The sequence below is a fragment of the Neoarius graeffei genome, chromosome 2 (genome assembly GCF_027579695.1).
Source record: "Neoarius graeffei isolate fNeoGra1 chromosome 2, fNeoGra1.pri, whole genome shotgun sequence".
Lineage (NCBI taxonomy): Eukaryota > Metazoa > Chordata > Actinopteri > Siluriformes > Ariidae > Neoarius > Neoarius graeffei.
In genome coordinates, this window is record NC_083570.1 from 54536703 (window position 1) to 54553243 (window position 16541).

Genomic DNA, 16541 nt, shown 5'->3' on the forward strand with positions numbered 1-16541 from the left:
ATATTTTTGTCTCATTTATTTAACTGGGTTCTCTTTATCTACTTTTAGGACTTGTGTGAAAATCTGATGATGTTTCAGGTCATATTTATGCAGAAATATAGAAAATTCTAAGGGGTTCACAAACTTTCAAGCACCACTGTGTGTATATATATATATATATATATATATATATATATATATATATATATACACATATACACACACACACACACACACAGTGGGGAAAACAAGTATTTGATCCCTTGCTGATTTTGTTGGTTTGGCCACTAATAAAGACTCGATCAGTCTGTAATATTAATGGTAGGTGTAGTCTAACATGCTGAGACAGAATATCACAAAGAAAATCAAGAAATCGACTTTAAAGAATTTGTAATAATTTATTTAAATTTTATTGAGGAAAATAAGTATTTGAACCCTCTTGCCAAAAGGACTTAGTACTTTGTGGCAAACCCCTTATTAGCAAGCACAGAGGTCAGACGTTGACCAGGTTTCTGCACATATTAGGAGGAATTTTGGTCCACTCTTCTTTGCAAATGACCTCTAAATCATCAAGATTCCGTGGCTGTCGCTTGGCAACTCTGAGCTTCAGCTCTCTCCATAGATTTTCTATAGGATTCAGGTCCGGAGACTGGCTGGGCCACTCCATGACCTTGATATGTTTCTTCTTCAGCCATTCCTTGGTTGCCTTGGCTGTATGCTTTGGGTCATTATCCTGCTGGAAGACCCATCCACAACCCATTTTAAGCTTCCTGGCAGAGGGAAGGAGGTTTTCACTTAGGATTTTACGGTACATGGCTCCGTCCATCCTCCCATTGATACGGTGAAGTAGCCCTGTGGCCTGTGCAGAAAAACACCCCCAAAGCATAATGTTACCACCTCCATGCTTCACAGTGGGGATGGTGTTCTTGGGGTCATAAGCAGCATGTCTCTCCCTCCAGACACAATGGGTTGAATTGATGCCAAAGAGCTCAATTTTGGTCTCATCTGACCATAACACCTTCTCCCAGTCACTCTCCAAGTCATTCAGATGTTCATTGGCAAAGTTCAGGCGGGCCTGCACATGTGCTTTCTTAAGCAGGGGTACTTTGCGAGCACTGCAAGATGTTAGACCATTGCGGTGTAAAGTGTTACCAACTGTTTGCTTGGTGACTGTGATCCCAGCTGCTTTAAGATCATCCACTAACTCTGCCCGTGTTGTATTAGGTCTATTTCTCACCGTTCTCATGATCCTGGAAACCCCACGAGGTGAGATCTTGTTTGGAGCCCCAGACCTAGGTCGATTGATGATCATGTTGTGAGTCTTGTACTTGCGCACAATTGCACCAACAGTTGTCACCTTAACGCCCAGCTTCTTGCTAATGGTTTTATAGCCCATACTGGTCTTGTGCAGGTCTACAATCTTCTCCCTTAAATCCACAGAAAGCTCTTTAGTCTTTCCCATGTTGGTGAGTTTGGAGTCTGACAAACTGATTGATTCTGTGGCCAGGTGGCTTTTATACAAGTCATTAGTGATATCAGGTGTCTTCGATTTAGGTGACAAGGTAATTTGGAGAGTCTAACTTGTCTGTATTAACAAGAACTCTTGATGGTTACTAGGGGATCAAATACTTCTTTTTCTCAATAAAATACAAATAAATTAATATAGATATTTAAAAGTTATTTTCTGGAATTTCTTTTTGATATTCTGTCTCCACATGTTAGAATACACCTACCATTAAAATTACAGACTGATCAAGTCTTTCTTAGTGGGTAAACCAACAAAATCAGCAAGGGATCAAATACTTGTTTTCCCCACTGTGTGTGTGTGTGTGTGTGTGTGTGTGTGTGTGTGTGTGTATATATATATATATACACACACACACACACACACACACACATACATACACATATTTTATTTTTATATATATATATATATATATATATATATTTTATTTATATATATATATATATATATATATATATATATATATATATATATATATATATATATATATATATACACATACACACACACACACACACGTACGTATGCATGCGTACGTACATACGTACGTATATACACACACATTATGTGTGTGTGTGTGTGTGTGTGTGTGTGTGTGTGTGTGTATACATACACATCCGTTCAAAAGTTTGGGGTCACCCAGACAATTTTGTGTTTTCCATGAAAAGTCACACTTTTATTTACCACCATAAGTTGTAAAATAAATAGAAAATATAATCAAGACATTTTTCTGGCCATTTTGAGCATTTAATCGACTCCACAAATGTGATGCTCCAGAAACTCAATCTGCTCAAAGGAAGGTCAGTTTTATAGCTTCTCTAAAGAGCTCAACTGTTTTCAGCTGTGCTAACATGATTGTACAAGGGTTTTCTAATCATCCATTAGCCTTCTGAGGCAATGAGCAAACACATTGTACCATTAGAACACTGGAGTGAGAGTCGCTGGAAATGGGCCTCTATACACCTATGGAGATATTGCACCAAAAACCAGACATTTGCAGCTAGAATAGTCATTTACCACATTAGCAATGTATAGAGTGGATTTCTGATTAGTTTAAAGTGATCTTCATTGAAAAGAACAGTGCTTTTCTTTCAAAAATAAGGACATTTCAAAGTGACCCCAAACTTTTGAACAGGAGTGTCTGTCTATATATATATATATATATATATATATATATATATATATATATATATATATATATATTAGTTGGGAGGCTGTGTAAACTGTTAAAAAAAACAATGTGAATTTGCAAATCATGGAAACCCTATATTTCATTGAAAATGGTACAAAGACAACACATCAAATGTTGAAACTGAGGAATTTTAATGGGTTTTTTTTTTGGGAAAATGGGCTCATTTTGAATTTGAGGTCAATGGGAAAACACTGGGAGTGACATCACTGGAGTGAAGACATCAGGAAATATGTCACTCGGGTCCAGGATGCATTTCGTATGAAAAATACGAGTTTTTCAACATGTGAAGCTAAACTTCAGATCTTCAAGCGCATGTTTTTTTTTTAAATTATATGGACACATTTACAAAAAGGAGGCAAATTTCTCAAAACAATTCACTGATATCCTCAAGAGTGGCGAATGCATCAGTAAAACGTGTGTGTGCGCACGCGCATATTATATAACACACACACACTTTTCACGTAAACTGTATCTGGGACACTGAGTAACATTTTCCAATATCTTCAAAAAATAAGTTAATGCTAACACCTTTCTGTTACAGCCAGAATTAACTTTTCAGCAGTTTGTGCTACAGTAGCTCTTCTGTGGGATTGGACCATATGAGCTAGTATTCATGCCCCATGCAAGTCAAAGAGCTTTGGCCACCCATGACCCTGTTGCCAGTTCATCGGTTGTCCTTCCTTGGACCACTTTTGGTAGGCACTAACCACTGCATACTGGGAACACCCCACAAGATGTGCCATTTTGGAGCTGCTCAGACCCAGTCACCTAGCCATCACAATTTGGTTCTTGTCAGAATCACTCAGATTCTTACGTTTGCCCATTTTTCCTGCTTCCAAGACATCAACTTCAAGAACTGACTGTTCTCTTGCTGCCTAATATATCCAAGCCCATGACATGTGCCACTGTAACAACAATGTAATTTGCTTTACTGGTTAGAGTTTTTAATTTTATGGCTGATCAGCGTATATGTCAAATATATTTGCTACATATCTGAACAACTGTCCATTTTTAACTTGCATGGGAAAATGTGAAAGCAGCTCAGTGGCCAGTCAGTCAATGTTAATCCACAGTGTATGGGTTCTTTTCAAAAGGGGAAATGAGCATATGCCTTACAGCAACATACCTTGAGCAGTGCCAGAGTTGTGCCCTGTGCTACCCCCTGCAGCAGGCTGGTAAGCTGTGCCCAGACAGGCACCTCCAACATACCACTGCCCTCTGCCATGACCTGCAGCACCAAGCCTGGATTAAACTCATATGCCAAAGGCAGGAGCAGACCCAACACTGCGGCCATGACACTCGCACTGGAGAACACATCCTGGGAGAAGCAGAGGAAGAAATTTTACCATGCTGTACTGTGCTATTCTGTCTTCATCATGCAATGCCTACCCTGTTGCAGGACAAGTATCAAGATAGTTTTAGCAATTAACAAAAGGAATATAATGCATAGAAAAAAGGACAAACAAAAGAACAAGAAGCATACAGCTGTAGTGATCGACAGAAACAGAGGACCGCTGCAGACACTTAAACTTGACTATCAAATTATTCCTAATAATGAAATTCAATTGTGTAATAATATGATTATGTTCTTGATGTATTACTACAAGCTGCACGTAGAGAAAAATCTCAAATGTCACTAATGGCTTATTATAGTATTATAATAGTACACACCTTGTTCAGACACACAGGTACATGATAGAGTGAGCTCACACCATCAGGCTCTTTTCTGCAGATCTGCACCAAAAGTACTCTCCTGTAGAAGTAAAAAAATTTTTTTTGAGCTCTAAACTTTGCCATTTCCTAAACTTGCTTGATACATTGTAAACACATATTGGAAGGAGGAGACATCACGTGAAACAAACCTCACCCATCTTTAGTGTCTACTGGAACATCACCCTCCCCAACAAATAGCACCAAAATCCTGAAATAAAGAATACATACACAGTGTACAGCACCATAAAGCATTTCTGTAAATTTTACTGTCAATTCCTCCTAAATTCTTAACAGATTAAGGGTCTCCATACTGTCTTATTATTAGTAGCAACACTTTATTTTCATACTTTCATATTTATCATTCAGAATACTTTCATACCGCTGAGACAGTGAGTTTATGGCATGCTCCACAGCACACTTCAGAGATACAAACACATCAGACACCATAACCAAGCCGTTTCGCACCTGCCAATGACAGAGCATTACAACAGTCCATTTTTAGTTACAGAGCATCTTAATTTTCTGCTGCAGCAAGGCCTCCTATCTCCAGGTAGTTTTAAGGAGAAAAACTGGCCTGAGTTTCCCCAAAAGCATCGCAGCACAAAGATCATCGTTAAATGGGAGAGTGAGCAGCACAATGAACACTCTCTCTCCTAGTTAAGCTAAGAGGCTTTTGGGAAACCCATCCCTGATTGGTTAGTGTTACACAAAGTAAAAAGCAATATATAATTAAGTATAAATACAAAATATAAAGCAGACATGAACCATTAGTGTAATATTTACTTGCTTGTATCTTGCATATTAATATTATGGTAGCTGAGCCTTCATCTGTTGATTTAATTAACGGATTTAAATTTTATTTAAGTGGTTAAAGTTTTTATCAAATCACTCTAGTTTGCACACATGGACCATACCTCTTTGTTCCTGATTTTCTCCAAAAGTGAAACAACATCCTGGATGCACTGTAAGAACTTCTTATCAGTTATGTCCTGAAAATGTTTATTCCTGTTGGCAGAAAACATTGTCAAGTTTTATTTTCTTATACAACCCCGATTCCAAAAAAGTTGGGACAAAGTACAAATTGTAAATAAAAATGGAATGCAATGATGTGGAAGTTTCAAAATTCCATATTTTATTCAGAATAGAACATGGATGACATATCAAATGTTTAAACTGAGAAAATACATCATTTAAAGAGAAAAATTAGGTGATTTTAAATTTCATAACAACACATCTCAAAAAAGTTGGGACAAGGCCATGTTTACCACTGTGAGACACCCCCTTTTCTCTTTACAACAATCTGTAAACGTCTGGGGACTGAGGAGACAAGTTGCTCAAGTTTAGGGATAGGAATGTTAACCCATTCTTGTCTAATGTAGGATTCTAGTTGCTCAACTGTCTTAGGTCTTTTTTGTCGTATCTTCAGTTTTATGATGCGCCAAATGTTTTCTGTGGGTGAAAGATCTGGACTGCAGGCTGGCCAGTTGAGTACCCGGACCCTTCTTCTACGCAGCCATGATGCTGTAATTGATGCAGTATGTGGTTTGGCATTGTCATGTTGGAAAATGCAAGGTCTTCCCTGAAAGAGACGTCATCTGGATGGGAGCATATGTTGCTCTAGAACCTGGATATACCTTTCAGCATTGATGGTGTCTTTCCAGATGTGTAAGCTGCCCATGCCACACGCACTAATGCAACCCCATACCATCAGAGATGCAGGCTTCTGAACTGAGCGCTGATAACAACTTGGGTCGTCCTTCTCCTCTTTAGTCCGAATGACACGGCGTCCCTGATTTCCATAAAGAGCTTCAAATTTTGATTCGTCTGACCACAGAACAGTTTTCCACTTTGCCACAGTTCATTTTAAATGAGCCTTGGCCCAGAGAAGACGTCTGCGCTTCTGGATCATGTTTAGATACGGCTTCTTCTTTGAACTATAGAGTTTCAGCTAGCAACGGCGGATGGCACGGTGAATTGTGTTCACAGATAATGTTCTCTGGAAATATTCCTGAGCCCATTTTATGATTTCCAATACAGAAGCATGCCTGTATGTGATGCAGTGCCGTCTAAGGGCCCGAAGATCACGCGCACCCAGTATGGTTTTCCGGCCTTGACCCTTACGCACAGAGATTCTTCCAGATTCTCTGAATCTTTTGATGATATGTTCAAACTCTTTGCAATTTTACACTGTCGAACTCCTTTCTGATATTGCTCCACTATTTGTCGGTGCAGAATTAGGGGGATTGGTGATCCTCTTCCCATCTTTACTTCTGAGAGCCGCTGCCACTCCAAGATGCTCTTTTTATACCCAGTCATGTTAATGACCTATTGCCAATTGACCTAATGAGTTGCAATTTGGTCCTCCAGCTGTTCCTTTTTTGTACCTTTAACTTTTCCAGCCTCTTATTGCCCTGTCCCAACTTTTTTGAGATGTGTTGCTGTCATGAAATTTCAAAATGTCTCACTTTCGACATTTGATATGTTGTCTATGTTCTATTATGAATACAATATCAGTTTTTGAGATTTGTAAATTATTGCATTCCGTTTTTATTTACAATTTGTACTTTGTCCCAACTTTTTTGGAATCAGGGTTGTATAACACCTGGTTAAAAAAATTATTTAATAAAATCACAGAAAAGTAACTTAATTTCTACCACATCTATTTTTTTTCAACAAATTGCTGCATTATGTGGGAGAATTAAAGCCCCATGAACAAAAGCTGCTTCACATACACAAACTAAAATACGTTTTTGGTTCCCCCCCCACATTTCACTTTTACTGTGGAGTTATTGGATATTTGAAGGATGTTGAGATCTCTGATATACCAATGATCTTTTAAGAACAGGCGTAATATGTGTCAAAAGAAGATCACGAGTCTGTCAACAATTCATGAAGGGAGTTCTGGCCTCATATGAAGTATAAAATTTATAGCACTGATACTTAAACATTATGTAAATGCAATTTCTATTTTAATGCATCCATCCATTATCCATAACCGCTTATCCTGTGCAGGGTAGTGGACAAACCAGAGTCTATCCCAGCTGACTATGAGTGAGAGGTGGAGTACACCCTGGACAAGTCACCAGATCATCGCAGGGCTGACACAGAGACAAACAACCATTCACGCCGATGATCAGTTTAGAGCCACCAGTTAGCCTAACCTGCATGTCTTTGGACTGTGGGGGGAAACTGGCGCACCCAGGGAGAACATACAAACTCCACACAGAAAGGCCCCTTTCGGCTGCTGGGCTCGAACCCAGAACCTTCTTGCTGTGGGTGCGACAGTGCTAACCACTACATCGCCACATTTTTTCATTATTATGAGATATTAAATTATTTTTATGAGAACGCAAGTCATATTTCTGAGATGTCATTATGATGAGATAGCAAACGATAATTTTGAGACAGGATGTGTGATAGAACGTCATAATTACGTGATAAGACCTCATATTTTATATAATAAATATTTTAATACAGGAACGCTATTTTGAACTTGTAATCGATTTGTCTCAACATATTTGTAGACCAAAATGGGTTAAGGATGCAGTACATTGTCAATGTAATCCTTTAGAAATCAATTGTCTAGGGTAAAAACTTTACTTTAGTGCACATTCTGAATGCATTGAGTTTTTAGGGTAACCACTAGGCTCTTTGGGGGGAAAAATTTTTTTTTGTCGGTTTTAGTTAAGATGTGTACACCAGAAAAGTTCACATGCAGAAAAGTAGAAATGTTTACATAATTCTTGAACTCAATATATTCTATATTCACAGAAGATAAGGGTGGCATGGAAGTGTATAATTCAAACGGGAAAATCAAGAAGCGACATTTTTAATGAGAGCTGGGGAAGATTGGCGGAGCTTCCTGGAGCCAGATGAGCCAATTGACATAAATCTAGAATGACTGACCGTGAATATACATGCTGACTTTTAAAGGTCACCAGTAGGGTGCATCAGTTGCCCTCACTTTCATAAAATCTGATGCATTTTTGTTTGGGTGTTCCTTTTCACCAATAAAGACATCCTGTAAAATTTTTTGACCATATTCAGAGGTCTAATGGTGGCACCATGAGGTTCATTTTTTGCCAAAAAACGCTTATTTTATGTTTTCACGTAAGGTTTGAATCACAATGTTGGACTCCATTTATTGATTTCTTGTGACCCAGAGATCATGTTAAGAACCTTTGCAAGGGATTGAGAAGCATTAATGTGATTCATAATAATACATTTGTATTGTTTAAAAGTAGTTGAACAATGATTCAATGAACAGCTAAAACTCAAACTGTGCTTGATAATATATTTAGAATATGTACTAAAAATGTGTATCTAAGATATTTGGTATACTCTATAAGGTGCCATAATGTTTCATGAAAAGTGATCGAAATTTTGTCATAAAATAGCAGCTTTTTCCATAAATTTGAGCTCCTGGTGCCCAGCGCTCGAAACTAACGGTGTCCCGACGTCCCGGGGACCATAAAAAATGTCATCGGGACACAAAATTATCATATCTGGGACAATCCCGGGACAATGGAAAAAAATAGATCTAGAAAAAAAGTTCTACATTAATATTATTTACAAAGCCGTAACACATACGTAGACATTCACCTAATTTGTCAATTTTAATTTTAAAACGTTAACAGCGAAAAATACATAGTAGCTACACTTTCGATGCACCTGCATCCGTAGGCTACAGAGCAGCGCGTTCTGTTCTAGAATCTTCGGCCGGAGTCCGCATTATATGGACTTGGAATGGAATTGCTACCACACTGTTAGGACTAGGACTGTTTTGGCCTCTAGAGGCCGCTGTTATTTCCTTTTCATGTCGTGTTTATTTTGGCCTCTAGAGGCCGCCACTGTTCCTGTGTTTTGTATTTGTGTTAATTGCCTAATTATCTTCACCTGTGTCCTTAATTAGTTTGTCTATTTATACCCCTGAGTTCAGTCCTCTTGTCACGGAGTCTTTGTGCTGTTATGTTTATCTCCAGTTTCCTTTGTACTGTGTTTTTTGATCTTCTTAGCTTTTGTATTTTTGCACTTTGCTTTTCTTTTGGATTATACTCTTTGGTTTTTTTTGTCTTTTGTTTTGCCCTGTATATAGTGTATATAGTTTAAATAAACCTTTTGATTCTTTTTCTACTTCCGCCTCACGCCTCTGCATTTGAGTCATCCCCCTGGTGGCCTAGTGGGGGTTTGCTGGATTATCACACCAACGAACCAGGTTCGAATCCCAGCAAAACCCTAACAGAAAGACTCCGTCATGACCGACTCAGCAGAGGCTGCTTCAACTGTCTACCCGGCCAACCTTCAGGGAATTATGGCAGCTTTGACACGCTTCGGAGCAACCATGGACGCTCATGGACGTACGCTCACCAGCCAACGTGAGGCCCTCGCTCGCCACGAGGAACTGCTTCAGCAAATTGGGAAAACCCTGGCACAGCTGACATCTCTGCCTGCATCTCCTGCTCCTGATCCAGTTCCTGCTCCTGATCCAGCTCCCACTCCTGCTCCAGTGCCTCCTGCAATGCTGCCTTCTTCACCTCGCGAACCCAGCCTTCCTGCACCACAGAGGTATGACGGCAAGCACAGTGAGTGCCGAGAGTTCCTCACCCAGTGTCAACTCACCTTTGAGCTTCAGCCTACCACCTACACTACGGATCGCCGCAAGATTGCCTTTGTGATCACCTTATTAGCTGGTAAGGCGCGAGCCTGGGCTACTGCTATCTGGCAAAGACAGGGACCTGAGTGCTTTGATTTCCAGCTGTTTTCTGAAGAGATGCTTCGGGTCTTCGATCAGGCAGACATCAGTACTGACGCAGCCCGAAAGCTCATGTCCATCCGGCAAGGAGGAAGCGTCGCAGATTACGCCATCTCGTTCCGAACACTCGCAGCAGTAAGTGGATGGAACGAGACTGCCCTGGTGTCAGCCTTCCACCATGGTCTGTCTGACCCCATCAAGGACGGTCTGGCCTCTATTGGATGCCCAAGTGACCTCGAAACCCTCATCTCACATGCTATTCGTCTGGACAACAGGATGAGAGAACGCCACCAAGCCTTGAGCCCCTCCAGCCTCCCTACCTCTACCTGGAGACCGTCTACCTCCTTCAGTGACTGTCCAGAACCCATGCAAGTGGGTCGTACTCGCCTCTCCGCATCTGAGAGGGAGCGCAGAAGGAGGGACAAGTGCTGCATCTACTGTGGCAAGCCTGGTCACTTCCGAGCATCATGTCCCGAACTCTTGGGAAAAGGACCACCCCGTCCAGCCGAGGGAGGGTTGTGACGGGGCCTACCCTCTCTCCCGGACTCCCTGGCCAAGGAATCTACATCCCGGTCTCCATCTCCTGGGGTGAGTCTGTCCACTCTTGTCAAGCTTTGATAGACTCAGGGGCAGCTGGGAACTTTATGGATATTCACTTCGCCCAAAGCATCAATATTCCGACTGCACCTCTTGAAGTCCCACTGTCTGTGTCTGCCCTCGATGGCCAAGCGTTAGGTGATGGAAGAGTCACCCAAGTTACTTCTCCAGTTTTCCTCCAGTCTCAAGGTCACAAGGAAGAAATATCCCTGCACCTGATTCCTTCACCTGAGTTCCCAGTTATTCTAGGCCTTCCTTGGCTTACTCGCCACAACCCTCGCATAGACTGGGTAACAAGCCAGGTTGTGGAATGGGGCCCTGCATGCCATGCCTCTTGTCTGCTCTCTAGCTCTCCTGTGTCTCCTGCCGAGCCCCCTGATCTCACCGCGTTATCTCAAGTTCCCACAGAGTACTGGGATCTCAAGGAGGTATTCAGCAAGAGCAGGGCCGCCGTTCTTCCTCCGCACCGGGCCTACGACTGTGCCATCGACTTGCTCCCTGGGACTACCCCTCCTCGTGGCAGACTGTTTTCCCTCTCTCAGCCAGAACGCAAGGCCATGGAGGAATACCTCAAAGATGCCCTGGTCTCTGGGTTTATTCGACCCTCCACTTCACCTGCTGGAGCCGGCTTCTTCTTTGTCGGCAAGAAGGATGGGGGGCTCCGACCATGTATTGATTACAGGGGCCTGAATAAGATCACTGTGCGCAACCGATATCCCCTTCCGCTGATGTCCACAGCTTTCGACCTGCTCCAAGGCGCCACCGTCTTCACCAAGTTGGACCTACGGAACGCATACCACCTCATCCGTATCCGACAGGGAGACGAGTGGAAGACTGCCTTTAACACCCCGTCTGGGCACTACGAATACCAGGTGATGCCCTTCGGACTCACCAACGCACCAGCTATTTTTCAGGCCCTAATCAACGACGTCTTAAGGGACATGATTAACCTATACGTTTTTGTCTACCTCGACGACATCCTTGTCTTTTCCAAGACCGTGCAGGAGCACCGCCACCATGTCCGCCAGGTTCTCCAGAGGCTGCTACAGAACAATCTGTTCGCCAAGGCCCAGAAATGCGAATTTCATGTTCCCGAGGTCTCCTTTCTGGGATTTATTGTACGGACAGGCCAACTCCAAATGGACCCTGCCAAGACCCTGGCCGTCCGGGATTGGCCTACTCCCAAGTCCGTTAAGGAGGTTCAGCGGTTCTTAGGATTCGCTAACTTCTACCGCAAGTTCATCAGGAACTTCAGTTCTGTGGCAGCACCCATGTCTGACCTCACCAAAGGGACAGGTGGATCTTATGGCTGGTCTCCTCAGGCAGAAAAGGCGTTCAAAGACCTCAAGGACCGCTTCTGCACGGCACCCATTCTGGTTCTCCCGGACACCTCCCAACCATTCATCGTGGAGGTGGACGCCTCGGACAGTGGTGTCGGCGCGGTGCTCTCTCAACGTTCGGAAGGAAAGCTGCACCCCTGCGCTTACTTCTCCCACCGCCTGAGTCCTGCTGAGTCCCGGTACGATGTGGGGGATCGAGAACTGCTAGCGGTCAAACTGGCCCTTGAGGAGTGGAGGCACTGGCTGGAGGGAGCACAACATCCATTCCTGGTTTGGACTGACCACAAGAACCTGGAGTACCTCCAGCAAGCCAAGAGACTGAACCCTCGACAGGCTAGGTGGGCCCTGTTTTTCAGTCGGTTTGACTTCACCCTCTCATACCGCCCCGGCTCCAAGAACACCAAACCTGACGCACTGTCCAGACTGTTCTCTGCCACTAACAGGGAGAATGAAGTCGGGCCTATTATCCCTGTGTCCCGGATTGTGGCCCCTGTCCGCTGGGGTATTGAGGAGGCTGTCCGACGAGCCCAACGCCAGGACCCCGGTCCTGGGACGGGGCCACCAGGCCTCTTGTACGTCCCACATCAAGCCCGGGCCAAGGTTCTCCAGTGGGGTCACTCTTCCCCTCTCACCGCCCACCCGGGAGCTCGGAGGACCCTGGACTTCCTGAAAAGACGCTTCTGGTGGCCTAACATGGAGAAGGAAGTAAGGTCATTTGTCCTGTCCTGTGAGGTTTGCACCAGAACCAAGAACCCACGACAGCGTCCCCAGGGTCTCCTGCATCCTCTGACCATTCCCCGGCGTCCCTGGTCCCACGTGGCAGTCGACTTTATCACGGGTCTCCCTGAGTCACAAGGTAACACGGTCATTTTGGTCTTAGTTGACAGATTCTCCAAGGCCTGCCGCTTCATACCACTGTGCAAACTCCCCTCTGCTCTTGAAACTGCGAAACTTTTGTTTAATCATGTCTTCCGAGTCTTTGGTCTTCCACAGGACATCGTCTCAGACCGAGGGCCCCAGTTCTCCTCCCGAGTGTGGCACGGGTTCTGCAAGGTCATCGGAGCCACTGCCAGCCTCTCCTCTGGGTTTCACCCACAGTCCAATGGTCAGACGGAGAGGCTCAACCAGGACCTGGAAACCACCCTGCGAGGCCTGGCTATGGATAACCCGACATCGTGGAGCACCTGGCTGCCATGGGCGGAGTACGCCCACAACACCCTGCAGTCATCGGCCACCAAGCTGTCGCCATTCCAGTGCCAATTCGGGTTCCAGCCACCTCTGTTCCCGGACCAGGAGGAGGACGCGGGGGTGCCCTCGGTCAACCAATATGTGAGACGGTGTCGCAAGACCTGGAGCAAGGTCAGGAAGACCCTCATACAGACCTCCAGAACCAACCAGACTCAGGCCAACCGCCATAGAAGACCTGCACACGCTTTCCGCCCTGGGCAGCGTGTTTGGCTGTCCACTAAGGACCTTCCACTGCGGGTGGAGAACCGCAAGCTTGCTCCTCGCTACATTGGCCCCTTCAAGGTGGTGCGCAGGGTGAACCCTGTCTCCTACCGGCTCCAGTTGCCCCGGACTCTGAGGATCAACCCCACTTTCCATGTTTCCCTGTTACGGCCCGTACTGACGTCTACGTATGCCCCTGCCCCTAGGAACCCCCCACCCCCCCGCATCTTCCAGGGGCAGACTGTGTTCACTGTGAATCGCCTGCTTGACTCCCGCCGGGTCTGCGGCGGGTTGCAATATCTGGTGGACTGGGAGGGCTATGGTCCTGAGGAGCGCTGCTGGGTTCCTGCTCGGGATGTCCTTGATAAAGAACTATGTCGGGACTTCCATTCGGCCCATCCGGATCGCCCTGGGAACGTCAGGAGACGCTCCTAGAGGGGGGGGTCCTGTTAGGACTAGGACTGTTTTGGCCTCTAGAGGCCGCTGTTATTTCCTTTTCATGTCGTGTTTATTTTGGCCTCTAGAGGCCGCCACTGTTCCTGTGTTTTGTGTTTGTGTTAATTGCCTAATTATCTTCACCTGTGTCCTTAATTAGTTTGTCTATTTATACCCCTGAGTTCAGTCCTCTTGTCACGGAGTCTTTGTGCTGTTATGTTTATCTCCAGTTTCCTTTGTACTGTGTTTTTTGATCTTCTTAGCTTTTGTATTTTTGCACTTTGCTTTTCTTTTGGATTATACTCTTTGGTTTTTTTTGTCTTTTGTTTTGCCCTGTATATAGTGTATATAGTTTAAATAAACCTTTTGATTCTTTTTCTACTTCCGCCTCACGCCTCTGCATTTGAGTCATCCCCCTGGTGGCCTAGTGGGGGTTTGCTGGATTATCACACCAACGAACCAGGTTCGAATCCCAGCAAAACCCTAACACACACGCTGCGCCGACTCTTGCCAGAACAAAAATGCTGAAGTGGTTGAAGCGGACCGACCGCGGGGAAGAAACTGAAAGCCCAGACATAACGTCTCCGGGACCTTCAGGATCCAAAGTGTCATCGCCTGGTCTGCAGGCAACGCTAGCAACTGAATGAACTTAATGAGCACTGTTAGACACGTTATAAAATACAACAGGAATGATGTGGATGATATTGACGGAAGATACCGTTCAACAGAATAAGTGAGTTTTCTTGGTGTCTTTCTAGTTCAGAAAGTTTAGTCAGTCAGCAGCACAACTGGGCTAGGACCTGCCACTATGCTGATGTTGCTAACATTCGCACTCGGCAGGGAAAGTTCATAAAATGGATAACGGAAAGTTCATAAAATGGATAACGGAAAGTTCATAAAATGGATAACGGAAAGTTCATAAAAATGGATAACGGTAATGGTGAAAATGATAAGTTGGCCTTATAAGTGCCAACAGATATTCAAGGTATAAGTAGATGAAATGAACATAAAAGGGGTCTTATTTTCAACTAAAGTGTACTGCAGATGTAGGGAGTTGAAACATTTTCTGAATGAGCTAGTTGGCCCCTTTAAATAAATAAACGGGTATCTATTCATACAGTGAGATCGCCAAAGTTTAATAAACTGAAAATGCAATAACTGTAATTTTGAAGTAGATGATGTATAGGACATGTCGCTTGTGTCTTGTGACTTATTGTAAAAATGATATAAAGGGTTCAAAATCGCATAGTTACAAATATAATAGTAACTTCATATGATAATATTAACCACTGGTTATTTCAGAGAGGAAAAAAAATGGGGACACTATTGCTTCCATTCGGGACAATACAACACAGAATTCGGGACCACTGGGGGACACACAGAAAAAAAGTTAATTTCGAGCCCTGCTGGTGCCACCATTAAACTTTTGAATTGTGTCAAAATATTTCACCCAGTGTGTTTTCTTACCAAAAGGAACATAAAAACAAAAATGCATCATGATCGGAGGAACTTTTCATTTTTAGGGGGCAACTGATGCACCCTAGTCACCAGGTCTGTGTGTGCCGAGTAATTATCAAAAGGATAAATACTGCTTTCTATATATATAACCTGATTTTCTCTGCCTCCTCAATATACTTTGGTGATGTTTCGCCCAGACGCTGACAAGCTTCTGTGAGCAAGTCCTCCTGTTCTTTAGAGATCAGGGCAGCTGTGTGCACAGGAGGTGCATCTCTAGGTGAGGGTTCAGGCCAGACTAGCTGTTCAGTTGTCTCTTCTTCCTGCTGTTCCTCTCTCTCCTCCACTCTGCAGTACTTGGAGCTCGGCTCTGAGACAGGGCAGACTACAAATCATATTAAACATATCTTATTTGCATATATTTTCTTGAACTACTCATCGGAGATATTGCAAATGTTTCAAAAGTCATAAGATTGTATAGTAAAGGAACAATGTATTTGGAATATAAGGCTGTCTAGAAAGGAAACACTATACAGTGGGAGCGCCATATCTGCAGAGAATACGTTCCAAGTTCTAACATGGATAACCAAAACTGCAAAATGGAGCAAACCATATATAAAGCTTGTTTTTTTGTGTACATACATACCCATGACGGAGTTTTATTTATAAGTTACACACAGCATCAACCACAGTAACTAAAAATAAAAACAATTCTAACAATGTACGTACTGTAATTAAAGTTATGTGAATGTGGTCTCTCTCTCTCTCTCGAATGAACAGGAGCCTAACGTTTTTTTTCTTAACAGTTTTATCATGGTTAAGGCTCGGAGACAGATGCAAGTGCAGAAAGCTTTTTATTTACACAGGATAGTCCCCAAAAAATAAAAAAACACCGGTGTTGTACAAGCCAGTGCATACTTAGTGCCAGTCCCAAGACCAGGTAGATCAGAGAGGGTTGCATCAGGAAAGGCATCCACTGTAAAAACCTACGCCAAATCAAATATGCAGATCAAAAACTGGGAAGGACTATCTGCTGTGGCAACCCCTAATGGGAGCAGGCGAAAGAAGACGACGACGTCAAAGCCAAAAAGCACACCAGGCATG

At 43.5% G+C, this 16541-nt stretch overlaps 1 protein-coding gene across 2 annotated transcripts in view; it reads right to left on the bottom strand.

Annotated features, from left to right (window-relative positions):
• hdac10 (histone deacetylase 10) overlaps nucleotides 1-16541 on the bottom strand; it is a 42008-nt gene that overhangs the window by 6976 nt on the left and 18491 nt on the right. For both annotated transcript variants that reach the window (XM_060914428.1, XM_060914427.1), the window contains 6 exons: nucleotides 15591-15822; nucleotides 5324-5414; nucleotides 4789-4874; nucleotides 4564-4617; nucleotides 4368-4449; nucleotides 3823-4014 (listed from right to left, as the gene is read on the bottom strand). In XM_060914428.1, the coding sequence (XP_060770411.1) occupies nucleotides 3823-4014; nucleotides 4368-4449; nucleotides 4564-4617; nucleotides 4789-4874; nucleotides 5324-5414; nucleotides 15591-15822 (737 nt within the window). The remainder of the gene's footprint in view (nucleotides 1-3822; nucleotides 4015-4367; nucleotides 4450-4563; nucleotides 4618-4788; nucleotides 4875-5323; nucleotides 5415-15590; nucleotides 15823-16541) is intronic.